Source organism: Tupaia chinensis, unplaced genomic scaffold, assembly GCF_000334495.1.
Source record: "Tupaia chinensis unplaced genomic scaffold, TupChi_1.0 Scaffold000106_1, whole genome shotgun sequence".
Lineage (NCBI taxonomy): Eukaryota > Metazoa > Chordata > Mammalia > Scandentia > Tupaiidae > Tupaia > Tupaia belangeri.
Window position 1 is genome coordinate 102,924 of NW_006159570.1, and position 21,319 is coordinate 124,242.

Sequence of the window (21,319 nt, forward strand, 5' to 3'; positions counted from 1 at the left end):
GAGTAACTGGGTCACACTGGGCATGATGTGATAAAATGCTTGGACCTTACCCTAAGGCCCCTGTTTCCCAAAGCGTGACAGGGGCAGCCCCAGTGACTTCAGAGAGTTCACAAAAGAACAGATTTTAATCCCTGCATACTTATTTGAAGGGTATTAGTAATAAATACAGCAAGCATTTAATATTAGTCATTTTATAGATACCACTGCTCAGGAAAAGGCTAACTAAAGTCCTTAAAGAATTTGCTTATTGGGACCAGCAGATGGTGTAATGGTTATGTTGTTTGACTCCTACATAGTCGACCGTGGTTTAAGTACTAAGCCTGGAAACTTAAAACTCACACTGGGCGCGTGTGCATGCATACCCAAGATCCTGAGATGAGAATGGAGGAGAAGGGATTGTGGTGTGGCCATCCCTACTGGGAGGTGATTTCTTGCTTTCTGTCTCTCTGTCTCTCCAGTGAGCACACATGCCCTATAGCAAAATCTCTCTCAAAAAATAAAAAAAAAATACTTATTAGATAAATCAACTACAGTATAGAAGGTGTGCGGACATGAAGACCTCTGTGAGGAAGGCACAGGAGACCAGCTGAGTGTGAGAAGTGCTGCTGTAGACATGGGGAGGCTGTGCCTGGTTCCCATGGAAAGAGGCATGGTCAGATTTGTGGCTTAGAAAGATTGCTATAGAGCCAAAAAGGAAAGGCTAGGATGAGATAGGACTGCCAGAAACAAAGGCTTTGTACCACGGCTATAGCAGGAATCCAGGCAAGAGATAATCAAGATTAGGGCCAACATAGTAGTGAGCATGAACTGAAACCTGACATACACACCCCTCCGGGCACAAAACCAACTCATCTGACAACAGTATGGGCATGTGTGCTTTGTGCACATTCTCCGTCAGTTCCAAATCTGGGCTTCTTCAGGTTTCTTCATAAACCTCAAAGCTCCATAAACCTCCTTCTTCAACACAAGGCTCCTTTTGTATATACCCCAAAGGACACACCAAACTCGAGTAACAAATCCCCATTTAGCAGAAAAGTTGTGATCTCTGAAGAAGCAATGCAAAGAAGGTACATGACATGGGTTCTTGGAGGGCAGTGCTTTACCTCACAGGCAACAGAGTTCTGCAGGTGGAAGAAGTAACAGCAGCAGCAGCAGCAGCAGCAATAACTGGCTTTCATCGCGTGTACTGACAAGCTCATTTACTCTCACTCTAACCTCAGGGGGTAGCCAATACTGTAATCACTCCTGTTTAATGGATGAAGAAACACATGCACACATTGATGAACCCACCCAAGGTCACACAGCACACTAGGGTGGGTCCAGAATTAACATCAGGGCAGTTCATGGTCGTAAGCAACATTTTTTTTTTTTGAGTGATTTTTGCTATAAGGCTTTCACACTAACCAGAGAGACAAAGAAAGTGAGAAATCACCCAGTACGGATGAGCATGCTGCAACCACTTCTCTTCCATTCCCCTCTCAGGATTTTGGCCACGTATGCACACGTATGCCTGGTGCGTTCAAGTCACCTGGTCCAGAACTTGAACTGCCTGTCAGCCACATGGGAGTCCAGTACCTTAATCACTATGCCACCTGCTCGCCCCATAAGCAACATACTTTTGAGTATGTTTACAATCATGTTTTCCCATTTATGCAATATGCTTTCTCATTTCTTTCGTGGTCAGCCTCATAGGCCTGGTTTTACTAGTTAGTAAATGCCTATCACTGACAAGCTGGAGAATTAAGGGATAGAAAACTTGATGAAGGGGCCAGCAGATTGCCTAATGGTTACATTGTTGGAGTCCCACATAACTGACTGCAGTTCGAGTCCCAGAACTGGCAATTTAAAATTTATCCCTGGTGTGTGTGTGTGTGTGTGTGTGTGTGTGTGTGTGTGCTCAATGTCCCAAGAAAAGAATGGAGGAAAAGGGATTGTGGCGTGACCATCATCCCTGTAGGGTGATTTCTCTCTTTGTCTTTCTGTCTCTGTCTCTGGTGAGCACACGCAACCTATAGCAAAAATCTCTTTCAGAAAAAAGAAAACCTGATGAAAAAATCTGGGAGTTGATGCTTAGAACAAAACAGGTGTATGGACTTTAGGGAGAATTAAAGCTATTTTACTGAGCAAGACTCATTACTGGTTATGGTGGGATTTAATTTAATATCGCTTTCCTTACTCCTACTTTTAAATTGAAACATAGCTATGAGGTAAACTTAGAAACACATTTCAAGTGAAACTGGTCTTACTCATTACTAGCTAGAGGCTTTGAGAAAGGTTCTTAATCTCTCTGGACATTAAAAAGAAAAAAAAGTTACTTATTTCTTTCTTCAGAGAGAGAGCACACCCCAACAAGGTCCTGATGCCATGATCCACCCCCATCTTCAGCCAGCCTCAATCATGGGCATAGGCATGCTGGACATAATCAGGTAGGTCTCAGGACTTGAATAAGAAATCTTTCCACGTGGGTCACTCTTGTACCTTCTGGCCCCAATCTCTCTGAGTTTCTAAAATGAAAATAAGAAAACCTAGTTTCTCATATTGGTATCAGAAACATTACATATGGGGGTCAGATGTTGGAGTAGAAGTAATGCAACTGGGCCCACATGGGAAGGGTCCTGGGTTCACATCCAGAACCTCCCTGAACATGCTAGGGTAGGAGCAGGGATAAGAAGGGAGGCATCTGCACATCGACCTGTAATCCAAACCAGCAGAAACTGGGGATGGACCACGGCACGGAGACTCTGATGGTGTGCTCCCCCAGTGGAAGAAATAAATACATAAACTTGGGGGAAAAAAGTATTAAATGTGCAAGGAAGTTCATTCTACTTTTGGACAGATCCTTTAAGAAAGTCTCTTCTATGTAAAATCTATCTAAAACCTTGCCACCATATAAACCAACAAACTTGACCAAAATGACCCAGAGGCAGTTAAGGCATTACTGGCCTTTCAAATGCCACTTGACTACTGGTCAAAAAAGAGACTGGGACAACACACACAGCAAAACGTAACCTTTAAACCATCCACAAATTATAAGCAGGAACCATTAAGCACTTTAAGAGCTATTACATTAAAGCATATTTCAGAGTATATTATGGCAAAAAGAATGGGAAAAATTGAAGAAAACCATGTAAGAAAGAGAAAAATGAGAGAAAGGACATGGCCTAGAAAGTACTAAAACACATGTGCATACAGTCACATTCTCACTTAAACAGTTGATTATAAGTTAAAAGTATTTGAATGCACTTCAGTCTAAAGCCTCCATTGTGAATATAGCTATAGAAGCCCGGGCAAAGCATCCACCCTGAGAGTGTGGCTAGACAACCATCACCTTTTCGTCCAGTCTCAATGGCTTGGTCAGAAGTCTTTATGTGAAAAAAGGTCATTTACCTTGCCCCATAAGGTCCCTTGAGTTTCAATATTCTACAAGTTGAATAATGATTAATGACCTAGCATAATGTCCATTTTAAAAGGTTTTTCTGATATTTATAAAACAACATTTTTAAAAAGAGAAAAAAAAACCTTTATTTGCAGTGTACCAACTAATGTAGTTCTTGGTATCTAATGTACATCAATAGGACTATAGTTAATGATATCATATTATACACTTGAAATTTGCTAATAAGGTTTTCACGAGAAAAGACAAAGTAAATGGTAAATACATGAAATGATGACTATGCCAACCAGCTTGATGGTGGTATATATTTCACAATGTGTACACAGATGAAATCATCAGGATGTACACCTTAAATATATACAATTTTAAAATGTCAACTCTACTCCAATAAAGCTGCAAAAACTTTTATTATTCTGGTTCACCAAAAATAGTAGAAAAGCTCTTTTGGGAAACATTGCTCAAAACACCACCTACAGCTAAATAAAGGTCACTCAAAAAATAAGGAAAAGCCAGAGCCAGCAGATGGCATCGTGGTTACATCACTGGACTCCTACATGGCTGTTCATGGTTTGAGTCCTAAGCCAGGTGGCTTAAAACTCATGCCAGGCACATGTGCCCAAGTTCCTGGAAGGAAAATGGAGGAGAAAAAATTATGACATGCCAACCCCCCTATGGGGGGTGATTTTTCACTTTCTCTCTCACTGTCTCTGTCTGTCTGTCTCTGGTAAGTGCAAGTGCCCTAAGACAAAAACCTCTAATATAACTTAAAAATAAGGAAAAACTAAAAGTTTATATTAATATCAACATTGTAAACCTTAGGTTGGCAGCCTATGGCAGCACTAGATATGTTCTTTTTGGTCAGTTCATTATTTTCTTTTAATTGAACAGTGGCCAATACTTAAAAATTGGATAGATTTGACACACGTAATTTATACTTCAGCTTCCTTTGGAAAGGATGAGAAGATCTAACAACACTAGGCCTACATTTGCACACAGCTAGCAAGGTATATAGCAGGTGCTCTCTAGGGCGGGTTTCAGTAATTAACCTCGACCCAAGCTTCCCTTACCTCCATTCTTCAGCCTCACCCCTACAGGCATGTAAGTTTGCAATAATTACTGTTTTTGCATACTTACTCCCAAACACTGTGTGCAGCACCCATTGCAGGGATTAATTCACCTGCAGTGGAAATGGGCCCCGAGCTATTCTCCAAAGTACTGGTGCTCACTCCTCCACCAGGAAGCACAGCCACCACAGTGAAGAGCTCACTTATAAAGGAGGGTATTTCTTCAAAAGCTTAGAACTCGCTAGGGAGTCAATAATTAACTCAAGGTATTTGCCAAAGCTGGTTACCAAAGTCACTGAAGGGTGACAGTTTAATAAGGTCTTTCTGGAAGGTAATGAACTTCTACAATTTCGAATTGATGACACAAAAGGTAAAATAACTAGGAAAGGAATGAGAGGAAGCAATATCATTTTGAAACCTTTTAAGGTATTTTTAAAGAAAAGAAATGAGAATAGTTACATAAAGGACTACAAATCATATAACCTTTGTTCAGTACCATTCTAAAATGTGTATCAAATAGAAGACAATTCTTTCAGGGATTACTGTGGAGACATTTTGGGGGGCTATTCTTTTTTATTTTAATGACGGGGGGGGGGAAGGTAAGTAGGGGAAAGGAAAGAGTACCTGTCTAGGTACTTTGTCAAGGTCTCACTCACAGTATTGTGATTCTCCTGCCCCAGGCCCCCAAGCTAGGATCCCAAGCACACACACCTGTCCCTGGTGTGTTTTGGTTGTCTCAGAACCAAACCCAGACCTCCCATGTCACTTCCAGCCTCCCAAGTATTGGTGTGCACTGGGCTTTGGGTTTAGTCTTCACTAGTGACATTCTGATCTTAATATATCACGTAAGATGACAGTATGAGATAATGGTGTGTCACACTTAAAAATCACAGGGTTTATACTCTGAAATAGACCTGGTTTGGTTGATTAGGACCTACATTCTATAAAATGCAGTATTTTAAAGAATGTTCAGCACCGTGGTCTTCTTGGCATGGACAGTCATTAAAGATTACAATTTGGCCTGATCCCATTGAAAGCAAAGTGACTTTTGATCAGAAAATTCTACATTAACTGCGGTTAAAGATTTCACGCTAGAAAAATTAGGTCAACTCGTAACTCCTTTAATTCATTTTTATTCTCCAAGAAAAGTGCTGTTATGAGCATTTTGCCCAGTCTTCATGAAGTTCCTTAGCGCTTGGACATCTACACATTGTAAAATGAGTTTAATAAAAGAATCAACTTTAAAAAGATTTTACTTTTTGTTTTAAATGAAAGGTATCCTCAATAAATGTATGCAGATAGAACATTTAATGGCAGAGAAAGATACTTATTTTAAGTAAAAGCAATTTACGTGCGGTATATTCCTTTTATCCACACATAGAATAAAGGCTGAATGGTCACACAAATAAAATTAATAGTAGAATACCAGAGACGGTGCGGGAGGAGGGTAGGAAATAGCAGCGGATGAAAGGGAGGGAATCAAGGGGAATAAAAAAAGATGTAAAACAGTTAAGAAACACAAAAGAGAAAATGATCTGTTGAAGATAATGGGCATAGTAATAGAGTTACATAACATTTAAAGAATATGAAAGAGCAAAAAGAAGAAAATTGGAATTTTGTCATTTGTTACACGGAACTACTTACAATTCACTTTTAAAAATTACTTTATATTCATTCACTGTATATCATCATAGCATTCAAAAATGAGTTCTCCTATCCAGAATACACCCGAACATTAGCCCAATTAAAGCTATTACCATACCCATTATTTGTTTTGTAGTTATAAAGAATAGCAAATACATTTTCGCCTATTAGACCATAGGCTCATTTATTCATGCATCCCTTCAAGCATATTTATTATATACTAAATTCAATGCTAGTTCTAGGACACAATGTCATATAACTTGGTCTCTACCCACAGAAAGCTGAAAGTCCAGCAGCAAAAAGCCCTAGGCAATCCATATCTGTGGGAGAGAAGGAAGATCTATGACACAGGCGGGGAGGACAGAGGAGAGGCATTTAAAACAGACAGGGAAAGCTTCTTAGAGAGACATCTGAACTAATATAAAGTATACTTCAGTGAGGTGGCTATGGGAGGGAAGCAAGGTATTTCAAACACGCTATCAAGTCTGATTTACTCCCTTTTTTTTCCCCGCTAGAGGGTAGGTGCACTTGCTAGACAGAGACAGCAAAATAAAGAGAGAGGGAGAGGAGAAAGCACCCACCTCATGGGAATAGTCACACCACAACCCCTACTCCATCTCTGCCCCCTCTCAAGATGTTGGCATACTTGCACACACACACCCAGCTCAAGCTGCTGGATCCAAAACTCGAATCGCATGGTCAGCCATGTGGGATCTGGCTGCCTGAACCATCAGGCTATAGATCCGGCCTCAGATTTACATATTTTAAAGTTGAAACACAGCTGGCTGTTCACAGGAAAGTCAGAATAGAAGGAAAAGATCCAAGAGAACTGAAATGATAGGGTAAGCTCGATACGGCGGCTGACTAATGTAGCAGGTGACTGAAATGCAGGATTCTGTCCTCATTCCCGCTTCAGGGACGAAACTGCTAGCTGTACCATTTACTATGATGAAGACAAGAGGCATGAGTTGTGGGGACAGTGGCAGGAATGAAAGTGGAAATAAGAAGCCTCGTGTAGTGGGGTAGGCATAGTCAGAGTTAAGATGGATGATCCAAATCTTGAAGATAGGTGTGAGTGTGTTTCCAGTTCAGTAGGAGGTTCAAGACTGAAAATAACTGGAAATGAGAGACCATTACGGGTGTAGACAATTGAATGTACAAGGCACTCTTCCAAAAGTTCACAGGAAATTCCTATTATGAAAAATATATATGTGGGGACCAGCAGTTAGAGTAATGGCTATGTTGCTGGACTCCCATGTAGCTGACCGTGGTTCGCGTCCCGGACCTGGTGGCTTAAAACTCACGCTGGGCGCGTGTGCATGTGTGCTCAAGATCCCGAGAGAAGAATGGAGGAGAAGGGATTGCGGTGTGGCCATCCCCCCTGAGGGGTGATTTCTCGCTTTCTGTCTCTCTGTCTCTCTCTGTCTGTCTGGCGAGCGCACGTGCCCTATAGCAAAAAACTCTCAAAAAAAATATATTTTGGACCTGGTGGCTTAAAACTCACGCTGGGCGCGTGTGCATGTGTGCTCAAGATCCCGAGAGAAGAATGGAGGAGAAGGGATTGCGGTGTGGCCATCCCCCCTGAGGGGTGATTTCTCGCTTTCTGTCTCTCTGTCTCTCTCTGTCTGTCTGGCGAGCGCACGTGCCCTATAGCAAAAAACTCTCAAAAAAAATATATATTTATGTGGATTTCACAATTTTTTTGCACCAAAATGAACTTTAACTCCATCTTTTTCATGAACTTTTTGAAGTCTTTTCCTATAATGACAAAGAGAGAGTGTCACTAAAAGGATAGTATTTAATGAGGAAGTGGAGAAGGAAAAGACTGGAAAGGGATGGTAGAGAGGAGGAAAGAGTGTTACGCAAACAGGGAAGATGGTCAGTCCTGTTAAATGTTACTGAATGTTCATGTAAAGGAAGTAGGAAATAGTGCCCTTCTGTTTACCACAAGATGGAAGACGCTTAACAGATTCTGGGGTTTTAACCCAAATCCAAAGAAGCAGAATATTCAAGGGAAGGACCTTTAAAATTCCATGTTTAAAGGTTCCTGGATGGTTTTATTACAAAGCTAAACGTGGTACCCATCAAGCTAAGACAAGCATTCTTTGCTAATTTCCTTTGCTTTCATATCTGTGAAACAGAACACACTCCTCCACAGATTCTAGTTCCTCACATTTCTGAATTTAGAAACGGAGACTGATTGTTTTTGTATGGGTAAGGGTGCCAGACGCCAGTTCCTCCCCCTAGTACTTACATGCTGTGTTACTTAGTTAGGGAAGGTTGGGAAAGGACTGTAACTGCCAGTCCAGGGCAGGGAAGATGGTCAGTGCTGTTAAATGTTACTGAATGTTCATGTAAAGGAAGTAGGAAATAGTGCCCTTCTGTTTACCACAAGATGGAAGACGCTTAACAGATTCTGGGGTTTTAACCCAAATCCAAAGAAGCAGAATATTCAAGGGAAGGACCTTTAAAATTCCATGTTTAAAGGTTCCTGGATGGTTTTATTACAAAGCTAAACGTGGTACCCATCAAGCTAAGACAAGCATTCTTTGCTAATTTCCTTTGCTTTCATATCTGTGAAACAGAACACACTCCTCCACAGATTCTAGTTCCTCACATTTCTGAATTTAGAAACGGAGACTGATTGTTTTTGTATGGGTAAGGGTGCCAGACGCCAGTTCCTCCCCCTAGTACTTACATGCTGTGTTACTTAGTTAGGGAAGGTTGGGAAAGGACTGTAACTGCCAGTCCAGGGAGAGGTCATTGCACAGAGTACTGTTCGAGGAAACAAAGATTTGCCCAGGTAGGGAAGAAAGGAGATCTACTTGAATTCAAGAATATACTGGTTAAAAAGGTGTCAAGCTGGAAAGATTCTGAACTTGCGTGGTGAAGTTAACAAACTGACTGATGGCAGTAAAGCTACAGATTCAAACAGATCAAGAAAAAGCTGGAAAGCAAACCTAGTTTAGAAAGGGCTTTTAAAAACAAATAAGGAGTTTAGACTATAGTCCTAAGGCTTAAGATATTTTTGTGGCTATGTGCTAAGTTTAAAATGCCTTTTTAAGATATTAATGTGGCCATCACATACAAGACAGGTTTTCAGGGGAGAACTAGAGAATAGCAAATCACATTTTAGGTGTAAGGTACTTTGTTCACATACATCGTTTACATTACTAAGAGCAATGTCAAATAAGGTGTCTGGATCTTGTGATTACAAGCTTTGGAGGATGGGATTTTGTTTTGTTGTTGCTTTTCACCAGGTAGTCACTGGCAAAAAAAAAATAACTAAATAAAAGTTCATTCTAAATAATGACCCAGTGCTACAACAGCAGCATGCAACTAAGTAAAAACATTTCATTTAAGAGAACAGAAACAGGAACTAATGTAGACAGGAAATTGGAATCAAGTTCTCCATTTCCATATAATGTTCTAGTGAGACCTCCTACACTCAAATAATGATATCCCTGGGATGCCATTTATAAAATATGAATGACTTCCTCTCCTCATAGGTGCTGAAATATATCTGGCCAGATAAAAGGCATTTTGGCACTGTCCAAGATGAATAAATCTGGAGATGCTACAAATCTTCATTCCCTCACTAGCCCAGATGACTAAGTATGTAAACTATCACTCTCTTACTTCCACTTCAGTGATTTTTCAGCCCAAATAAAAAGTATAATTAATATAGTTTCAACAGCCTGCTCTGGTGTAAAGCAATGAAAATGGGATCTGATATTACTACATTTTTTTCTGAAGACAGGGTCTTACTATATTGTGATCCTTTTGCCTTAGCCTCTAGCTGGGACCATAGGGCTGTGTCACCAATGCCGAGTCCTTTAGGGTGGATTGGGATTTGAGCCCTGGGCTTCGCATGTGGGATCAGCACGGAGAGCAGCAGCATCAACCAATACACACTAAGGTATTTGGGGCCTGAAAGCTGCTGTCTTGAGTAAGGTGAGTTCCCAGTTTCCTCATTAGTAAAACGGGAAACAGCACCACATGCCTCATTGAACTACTATGCATATTACATAAAATAACTCAAGCAAAATACCAGCCCTAGTAGCATACCTAGCACAGAGGCAAGGAAGGCATCTATTTGATGTTCTGCCTACATTCTTAACCCTCTCCAGTTTAGATCTGGGAGATACATAGTTCAGTGGGTGGGTTAATTTATTTAATATTCTCCTTTGAGTTGAGAATAGCAATCTTACTTTTAAGATATCATAGGAGCTGGAGCTAGCAAGTGACATGGTGACTGAGGCGCTCGATTCCTACATGGCCAACTATGGTTCAATTCCTGAACCTGATGGCTTGCTTTCTCGCTTTCCCCTTCTCTCTCTCTATCTCTCTTTGATGAGCATACATGCCTTATAGCAAATTAAAAAAACAATAATAATAGTAATAATAAATTAAATTTAAAAATGTTTAAAAAGATACCATAGGAGCATCTTTGTAAAAGTATGTTGCTCAACCAGAATAAAGTGATGCGGTATATAAGGTTGCGTTTTAGGCCACAGAATTATATCAGGGTCCAATGACACTCAGCCCTCATGGTTTTAAAATGAGTAAGATTTCAGATGAATGGCACATCATAAAAGTTTCAATACTTATAACTTACAGTTTTGCTCTAAATGACTAAGAGTGAATACTTTAGTGAATCTCAGAAAGTGAATGAAGAAGGGACTGTAGCATGGCCAACCCCCATAAAGAATGATTTTTCACTTTCCCTCTCTGCTTCTCTCTAGCGAGCATATATGCCCTATGGCAAACCCCCGCCCCCGAAAAACAAATAAAATAAAATGAAACACTTTAAAGTTACATTTGCTTCTGTTTTTATTTACCAAACTGATAAAGAATCATAATACTTAGAGTTCCCAGCATGTGGGGATAAGAACACCCTCATGCCTGTGACTGTATAGCTTGACAGGCGTTTTCATATACAACATGTATTTAAAGCTTAAACATACGCTTTGACTTGGTAAGACTATCTGAAATGTTTTATAAAGATATTTAATGTATTAATAGTATTGCTTATAATAGCAACAATTTTGAAATAAATTAATATCCCAAGTAGGGGCATAACAAAATCAGAAAACATAACAGTGGTGCTAAGTATTACGTCTTAGGAAAGCCATGATGCATTTTTGTGTAGAAAAATAGAAAAATATGCCATGACTTTCCCGATGACCTAATATACTGTTCACATACAGATAATATGATAGTTCCATGATATAGAAAATGTGTACAATATAGCAAGTGGAAAAAGTTGACAGCAAAATAGGTTCGATCCCTATGTCCTTTCAGCTTTTCTGTACTGCATGTTCAATTATTTTAGCATTATTATTATTTTGAAAATTTGCTATAGGGCATGTGTACTTACAGGGGAGAGAGAGATCTAGAGTGAGAGGAAAAGTGAGAAAGCACCTCACAAGGGGTTGGCCATACCTCAATCCTTTCTCCTTCATTCCCTTCCTGGGGTTTTGGGCATGCACACATGCCAGGCATGTTTTCCAGGACTCCAGATTGGGACTAGAACTATGCAGTAGGCCATGTGGGATCCAGTCACTCCCATGGGATCCACCATGCAACAGACTGGCTCAGTACAATTTTTTTTTAATCCATGGGCTCTCCTTCTATCTCTCCTTTTTCCCATTTTATTAGTTTACTTATTATACAAATCAAAGTAACCAATTAATTCAGCTTGGATTAAGCATTTATGCATGACTTGGCAAATTCTACATAATTCCTGCTATTTAATGCCATTTATGTCTTATTTATCTTAAAGCTGCATAATATAAAATTAATTATTATAAAACATTCCAGAAGTTAACATGCCATAATTGTACATAAGAGAATAGCTTTCATTTGAACCTGAGTTATTGGTTCTTACTAAAAAGGAAATAGTCTCTTGCTATTGAGAAAGAAAAGGGGAGAAAAAAAGGACAATTCTAGTATTTTCTACATAGAACAGTATCTAAATCTATGCATACAATCATATAGTAAGGAATGGGAATTATTTTCAATAGTTTTTCATAAGGTCCTCAAAGTAGGGAGGGCCCCAGTCTTTCCACCTGGAACTAGCCCAGTGCCTGCCAGGAAGTATGCACTCCATAACTGTTCAAATATGGTCTAATTACTTAACACTCTCGGTGAGCCTTTGTTCAAATGAAGAAATTATGTTTCCAGGGGGCAATGTATCTTATTCCAGGATATACACTTCCTGGGGATTCTCATTCACATCTACCTGATCCTAGGGTTCATTGTTTTGGAGCCCTTCATGCCCGAGTCAGGGAGCCCCAAACTCTTTCAAGGCAAGAGACAGTACTGTCTTCTTTTTATATTTTAGATAGCTTCCAGCAGAGGCTTATGCAAAGTGAAGATATAAAAATAAAAGGTGTCAATACCAATAACCTTATTGTTTCTGTCAATTTGTGACTGCCTTCCAGAGAACACATTGCTCCTCAAAGATATTTTTTTTTTCTTTTTTCTTTTTTGGTGTTTGCTATAGGATGCATGCCAAGCATCAGAAAGAGAGAGAGAGAGAGAAAGTAAGAAATCACCCCCCTTGGGGGTTGGCCACACCACAATCAACTTCATCTCCATTCTCTTCTCAGAGTCTGGGGCACATGCAAGTGTAGCTAGTGTGATTTCCAAGCCACTCAGGTCCCAGACTAGAACAGTGCAGTTGGCTATGTGGGATCCAGTGCCTTAACCTCCATGCCACCTCCTGGCCCAGAAATATTTATTTTATAGATTAAAACTACAAATTAGGGGGGACCAGCAGATGGCGTGGTGGTTAAGGCGCTGGACACTCCCATATAACTGACCAGGGTTCGAGTCCTGAATCTAGTGGCTTGCTTTCTCACTTCCTCTCTCTCTCACTCTCACCCTCTATCTCTCTCAGGTCAAATTAAAAAATAAATAAATGAATAAATAATTATTTTTAAAAACCTACAAATTAACAAAAAAGTGTTAAAATTTTTTTTAAGAAAATTCTTGCAAAGAGGCTTTTAAGAAATTAGTTTAGTAAAGAAAATACTATATACAGATGGGTAAATATTACCAAATACAATAAAGATTTAAATAGTCTAATCCCTTAATTACCTAGCTATAGTAGCTCACAACCACATCCAGAATGACCTATAGGCCCAGGTCTAATGCTTGACCAGGGGTTCTCAACGTGAAGGGATTTTGTCCTCCAGAGGACACCTGACAATGTGTGCAGGCACTTTAAGTGCTTGTCACAAAGGGAAAGGCGCTATTGGCAGCTATGGGTAGAGGCCATGGATGTCACTAAATAGTCTCCAATTTGTCAGACATCCTGAGACAGCAAAGAATTAAGCAGCTACAAAATGTCAATAGTTCCACGATTAAGAAGTCCTATATTGGATGATTAAAATCTGTTGGAATTATCCACTGTCCTCATGTTTACATTAGCACTAAGAGTGAGAGTAGAAAAAGCCTGATCTCCCAGGTGTGTAAGATGAGTTCTAGAAATTTTTCAAATGTCCCAAGCACATTCTCAGCTGATTCAAGAAAAGTGCCTCATTCTGCAAGCTGCAATGGAAACAGGAAGTGAATGCACTTATCCCTAGTGAATCTGAGCACGGGCCAAGTAGCCATGTACAAGTGTGTGCTTTCCTGAATTCACAGAAGTTTAGAACCTGACAACTCCTAATACAGAAAATAAATTATTGTGTATTTAAGCAGCTTTTAACATCCCTAATTTCTAGTATCTAAAATTTAATAACAGCTGCTACAGGAAAACACACACACACACACACACACACACACACACACTCAGAACAAAGATAAATAGAGACTACAAAGGGTTTTCATCATTTGTTCCCCTGCCTCCGCCCCTATCATTTTCTTACTTGGAAGACTTCATTCAATGACAGGATTAACGAACCCAAAAACATATTGTAAACAAAGAAAAAAATTTGATAAGAGTTCATTTCTTAGCAACAACAAGAAAGGAAGAAGCAAACACTTTTTTTAAAGTATTAGGAACAACAGAGATGAATAGTGAAACCTTTCTGAAGTTCTATCAAAATCGAGATATGTTTCCTATGACAAGGAGTTTTGGTGTATTAGATGAGTCAAAGACACCAGCTTAAAAGAACAAAAAGTCACATCTATATGAGGACACTGTAATCTAGGAAGGGAGATGCTGAGAGGATGACTTTAACCTGCTACTGGAACTCCAGGGGATGCATGGATCTATTAAATAAAAAGCAAAGCAGGTGGCCAGCAGGTGGCATGGTGGGGAAGGGCACTGGACTCCCGCACGTCTGACTGGAGGCTTGCTTTCTCACTTTCTCTCTTTCTCGCTCGCTCTCTCTCACTCTCACTCTTGCTCTCACTTTGCCCCTCTCTTGTCAAGTTAAAATGAAATCAATGAATAAATAAATAAAGTTAAATAAAATAGTTCTTAAAAAAAAAAAGCAAAGCAGAAACATTTAGTTTGCTGTCATAAAGCAATCCAGAAACTAGCAGAGTGAGAAAAGCACTGCATGCTGCTCTTAGCTCCCCCTTAAAAACGTTTATTGAGGGACCGGCAGGTGGCATAATGGTCATGTTGCTGGACTCCCACATAGTCAGCCATGGCTCAAGTTCCCGACTTGGTGGCTTAAAACTCATGCTGGGCACATAAGCATGCATGCATGCCCAAAATCCCAAGAGGAGAATGGAGAAGAGATGGCAGTGTGGCCATCAGCCATTTGGGATGATTTCTTGCTTTCTGTCTCTCTGTCTTTCCAGTGAGCACACACACCCTATAGCAAAAATCTCTCTTAAAAAAAAAAAAGTCTGTTGAGCTTTCTTTTTCATTAATTAATCACTTTATTTATTTATCAATCATTTGTGGTGGTTTTCAAGCCACAAGGTCTAGGACCCAAATCATAGTCGGTCAGGTGGGAATCTAGTGCCTTAACCACCAAGCCACTTGTTGGATCCCTGATTAGCTTTTAAGTCCCAAAGAATTTCATAAATTAGAAACAAAAGTGAACTCATTTATTACTGTACAGATGGAAGTCTGGATGAGAATTTATTATAGGACTGCTCTATCTTTCTCCTCTTAAACTAAAATGTGGGTTCTTTTAGGGCTGGTAGACATGGAATACAAAAGGGAAAAATTACAAGAAATTTTTCTAACATCCACACACACACAAAAAAATCAAAGTATTCCAAATCATGTTCTGCTCAAAAACAAATCAATCATGAACACTATAAAGTACAGTGTAATGGAATTCAACAAGTGACCTACTTTAAACGGCTCACAGCAACCACTTGCATAAGAGGTCAAAGAAATACTACTTGAGCAGTAAGGATTTCTTCTGGGTTAAAGAATGACAATAAAATAATTGCAAATGATTGCTACAATTATTCTACAAGAGGCTTTAGTGCTCACAATTCCATTAAAGATAACAAAGTAAGGGGGAGAAACAATTTTCCTATATTATGAACAATATACTTTCTCAGAGAAAAGGTGATATTATGACAGGTAATTTTTGTGACAGATGAAGAAAGTCATGAAGAAAACCTTAGTGTGGCTGAGTTTGAGTACTCTATTTTCCTCACCTATAAAATCAAGAATTGGCCTATCTCTCTAAGACATTATCTAGCTGTAAAATTCTAATTCTGCAACTCCAATTTTTACATGGCTGCAGAAGTTTATGTTACCTGTTCTAACATTTCTAAAATAACAACAAAATATGTCTCTTCTCTCCATCCCCCATTATCCAGAATTGAAAAGTTTAGTCAGATACTATGAGGGTTGCAGGCACAGGTCAAGAAATATATTACAACAATGTAAAACAAATTATGTTAAATGTCAATGTTAACATGGATTTGTAAGAAAGAGAAAAGCTATTTGAAAATTCATTAATAAAAATCCTATTTTTCCTCACATTAAGTTATAATATATTAAATGAGGCAAATCTCCTGGTGAGAATTCTTGTTCTGAGTAATAGTGAGCCAGAAAGTGTGCCCTTGCTTGGAATTAGATTTTGCTTTACTGGGAAGTCATGTCAAGAAGCTCACTGAATATGTTCGCTCTTGGCAGGCATGTTAGCCAAAACATCTACCAGATGATGATGATGGTGACTAGCAAAGAAATAGCAACGTTTAGCAATTCTGAAAACCATTCGTAAGTCCTCTGTAAAGATATCTGTATTCTACCACATATACAAAAGGAAAACACTGAAGTTTTTATCCAAAAAGAATATTTTCTAATTTTTTTATTATAAACACATCCTCAGTGATACACTGCTGAAATTTTTCTATGCCACGGTCTCTACTATCCTATACGGTTCTGTCCACTATCCCTACTCTCCTAGATCTGTTACATAGCCAATAAAATTTCTTCTTAGGTGATTTAAAAATATCAATCTCTTTAGCAATAGACAGATCACAGGCTGTATTTTCATGCTGCTAAATCAAATACTCCTTCCACGAGGCCAAATAATCTTTAGTTCCCAGATTATACTTGAAAAGTTATAATCATGGTCTTTACTGCACTTAGAGGAGTTTAAATCTATTCCTTGGTATTCCTCTATTCTCAAAGGAAGAACACTTCCAATTACTGGCACTTGAGAATATCTAATCTTTCATTTAAAAATCAACTGAACAGAAGGTTAAGGAAGTGGCTTAGGACATAGCACCTATGATGATCTAAAATTTGCTATATTAAACCTACCTTCCCAGGACCAGCAGATGGTGGAGCAGTTATGTCACTGGACTCCCACATAGTCAACTGCAGTTTGAGTCCTGGACCCAGGAGCTTAAAATTCATGCAGAGTGTGTGTGTGTGTGTGTGTGTGTGTGTGCACTCCCAAAATCCTGAGAAGAGAATAGAAGAAAAGGGACTGCACTGTGGTCATTCGCTTTGGGGCTGTGAGGGGGTGATTTCTCGCTTTCTATCTCTTTGTCTCTCCAGTGAACACATGTCCTACAGCAAAAATCTCTCCAAAAACAACCTATTCTTCACAGAAAGTCACTCACATAATATTCTTCTAGAAAGTCTAAAATCGAAAGCCAAGAGAAAGCACTTATTCAAGAATAAAGTGAAGTATTAAGATGAAAAAAAAAACTATCAAAATACAATTTGAACCTAACTTACCAACAGATTTTCCAGTTTAGCCTCTACTCACCTCTCCCGGGGAACAGCAAACCAGTACTCCGGCTGCTTCCGACGTTTGCCATACTGTTGGACCATGGCTGTGGTGTGAGTGGCAAAGGATTTCCTCATTGGCTTTCCCACTTTGATGCACAGGAACATGGGCGGGGTCTTGCTTTTTTCTTCTTTTGAAGGAAGTATATCTGAGTCACACATGAAAAATATTCCTCAGTATTGGTGACAGAAAACCTTTCAACTTAACAAGTAATGTCTAATCCACTCACAGTCAAAACATGACAGAAACTTCAAATGACATCACAGTAGAACTAATAAAATTTTTAGACCTTTAGGGCAAAAGAAAAGGTTTTGAAGGTTTTAAGTTGGTCTGCATCACATAAGATGTTACATATTTGAAATATGCATGAAAACTGACATGATAGCAAAAAATGGAGAATTGTGATAATCTACCAGAATACATATTAATGAATGCTACTGAGGACCAGTTTGGATTGAAATCTCTTCAAAAACATTTTAAACGCCTTTAGGTTTGAAAATTCAAGGTTAAAAAATGAAAGTTTGTTGAGAGATTTAATAAAGTAAACTTGAAACAGAAATCAGAAATCTATGTCATAGTTCTAGTTCCAAAAACAGAAACCAGATTCTGTTCATTATTTCCCAGTTATTAACACTATCGGCAAGGATATACTCTATTAAGAAAATATTGTTTCCAAGTGATTGTACTTTGCTATTGTATGTGTAAGTTTCAGAACCAGAATGTCAAGACATTAAAGAAAAGTGCTTACCTTCGATGGGTACCTGAATTCTCTTTAATAGCCACAACTGAATTTCAGATTTCTTATCCATTTGTGCACCTTGACAGCTGTTGTCCAGAGTAGAGTCTAAAGAGGAGCCTAGAGACTCATTAATCATATTTTCTTCTTTGCTCAGTTTCAGGGGAAGGGGATCTCTCTGTTTCACTTGCATTTTATCTGGCTCTTCACTGCCCTCAGTTCGCAGATCACCTGCTTGAGGAAGAGACCTACTAAGGGTGATGTCTATTCCCACTGGTTCACTACTTTTGCCATCACTTAATTCTACCTTCTGCAAATTTTCAGAAAACTGTGACCCTTCTTTGTTCTTATTTAGGTAATATTCAATGAGTTTAACTTTATCTAGCTCTTCATGTATGTTCAGCGTATTTTCTACTCGACTTTCTGGAGAACCAGACTGCTTGTCCACTTCTGGCATTATATCTTGCTTCTCACAGGTTTCTAAGTCTAGAGCCCTCTTAAGTTCAGCATCACTCTCTGTTTCTGTAAAGTTCAGGGCTGATGGCTCCTGCATGTCCATAGCAGACCTGATTATTTGTGACTCCGCCTCCTTCTTCTCTGGGTCAAGAGAAAGGCATTCCTTCAAGGTGTCTCTCTTGTCTCTGCCACCGTCTGTTTGAGAAGAAAGTTCTTCCAAATCAACAAAGTCATCATCTTCCCCTAAAAGAGAGTTTTCTTTGGCTGTTGATTCAATTGCAACATGAGTGTCAGAAGGTTCCTTGCTGAGTTTAGTCAATGTGGGAGACTCACTGGTTGCCTCCCTAGAGGAATCCCATGCCTTTAATTTTCCTGACACAGAGCTGCTTGGTGACTTTGTATCTGTGTGTTCTGTTGACTTCTCTAAAGGTCCTATTGATTTGGAATCCAAAGTAATGGTTCTCTCTCCATTCTGCTGTCGTTTCTCCTTATTGATAGATTTGAACTTACTGAATGGGTTGATATCCTTTTCTGAAGCCAGGTCTTCCCATTCTCCAGGCCTGTACAGAGGACAAAGATCCTGAGGTAGGTCACTGTTGAGGGAAAATGGTGGGTGCACATGGAATGTTAAAAATAAAATCAAACACAAAATGGAGGAAAGGCAAAACAAAGCAAAATCAAAAACCAAACCAAAACCAAATCAAATCATACCAAATAAAAAAATCCAACCAAAAACCAAAATAATATAACACAACTTAAATCTATGTTTAAATGACTTCAGAGTAAGAAAATGAAGACAAGAAATAGATTTCAAAATAAAATGTAAGTCAACTAAATGAAATGGCAAAAGAATGAATCATGAGAGTTATGTATCCTACTAGGTTTTAGATGTTACTTATGAACATGGAAATATCACCTGTAAAATTTTGAAATATGAATAATGTTTCTGGTCTTCATGAAGGAAAGGACATAGGATAGGAAATATTTTAGCAACAATGACTAAAGCTCTTTAATTATTCAAAGCTTTTCCTTTTTGTAAAATAGTATATAAAACAACAATATGGTGAACACCCCAATCTAAAAATTCAAAATCCAGGCCTAGCAGGTGGCATGGTGGTTAAGGTGCTGAACTCCCACATGACCGACCATGGTCTGAGTCCCAGACCTGGTAGCTTGCTTTTTCTTTCTCTCTCTCTCTGGAGAGCATGTGTGCCCTATAGCAAATTAGAAAATAATAATGATAAATAAAATTAAATAAATATTTTTAAAAATAGTTCAAGGAGGTGGCTTATGGCATGGTGGTTAGGGCATAGGACTCTCACATGGCTGACCGTGGTTGGAGTCCCGGACCTGGAGGCTTGCTTTCCTATTTTCCCTTTCTCTCTCTTTCTCTGGTCAAAGTAAGAAAATAATAATGATAATAAATGAAAGAATTATTTAAAGAAATAGTTCAAATTCCAAAATGTCCCCAAATATAAAACTGTTGGAGTATCAACATGACACCAAGAGTGGAAAATCCCACTCCTGATCTCATTTACTGCAGTCAAAACACTGAAATACCAAAATATATTATAAAATTACCATCAGGCTTTGTGTATAAGGTATGTATGAAATATAGAAGAATTTTATGTTTAGACTTGGGTCCCATCACTAAGATAAATCATAATGTACATGCAAATATTTAAAATAAAAACGATCCAAAATCTTAAATACTTCTGGTCCCAAGCATTTTGACAAAGAGATATTCTAAATGGCTCATTGACTTAGTGGTGTCTCCCTTCATTGCTTTCTATAAAGTGACTAACTTACAACACTGATTGTGGGTTTCATGACTTAGAATACAATATCTCCAATAACAGATACTCTTGTATCACTGAGGATACAAGATGAAGCTTTCACTATTATTGTGGACATGGAGCAGTAGCTCCATTTTACAGCTTTAAAATTTATAGAAAAATGAATCTTGTCAACAAAGCTCTTATTTATAATACTTGGTTTAAATTTCTTAATTACGCAACTCTTTAATTTCAGAACAGTATCCTTTTACTGTATGGCAATGGGGCAACTGGTATATCAGCTGAAACGGTGTGCTGGGATGCAATCAATTATTTTTCCTTAATAACAGAGACTTTACTACTCATATTTGGATTAAACAGAAATATTGTTTTAGCATGCTCTCTGAAGTTTAAAATAAGTGGTCAAAAGCCAGCAAGTGGCATGGTGGCTATGCTGCTGGACTCCCACATGGCCAACCAAGGTTCTAGTCCTGAATCTGGAGACTTGCAAACCACGCCAGGTGTATGTGTATGCATGCCCAAAATCCCAAGAGGAGAATGGAGAAGAGATTGTGGTATGACCATTCCCCCGGCTGGTGATTCTCCTCACTCCCAGCCCCAACTGTCTCTGGGTGAGTACACAATGCCCTATTGCAAACTAATAATGAATAAATCACTGGCTAGAATATTAACTTTTTTTCATAGAAAATAAAAGCCTATGCAACTGTAAGGCTCTGATAAATGCTTTTAAGAGCCTCTTTAATTTCAATTCAATAAACGCTTATTGAGTCCCTAATTGCCATATGCTAAAATACAATTGTGACAGTCTCTGTTCTGCAGGAACTTGCACAATACAAAATATCCTGCCCAAGACCAACATCCCAGGAGATGTTAAAAAGATGCTTTCAACCCTAGAGTCCAATCAGTTAGTGTAATGTGGTATCTCCACATTGAAACCCAAAATTTAAATTGACATATTAAAGGCTGTAAGAAATTCTGCAACAGAGAGAGCCAGCATTTTGCATACTTGATGTATAAAAAAACTTCCTCCCACAAACACTCAAGTCCCTTTCCCT

General features: G+C 38.9%; 1 protein-coding gene across 4 annotated transcripts in view; it reads right to left on the minus strand.

Moving 5' to 3' along the window:
* The window catches only part of NCOA7 (nuclear receptor coactivator 7), a 175,501-nt gene that overhangs the window by 36,309 nt on the left and 117,873 nt on the right, over positions 1–21,319 (minus strand). For 3 of the 4 annotated variants that reach the window (XM_006143794.3, XM_006143793.3, XM_027770046.1), the window contains exons 9-10: positions 18,025–19,061; positions 17,256–17,424 (exon numbers count right to left, since the gene is read on the minus strand). In XM_006143794.3, the coding sequence (XP_006143856.1) occupies positions 17,256–17,424; positions 18,025–19,061 (1,206 nt within the window). The remainder of the gene's footprint in view (positions 1–17,255; positions 17,425–18,024; positions 19,062–21,319) is intronic. The other variant, XM_006143796.3, reaches the window with a different exon arrangement.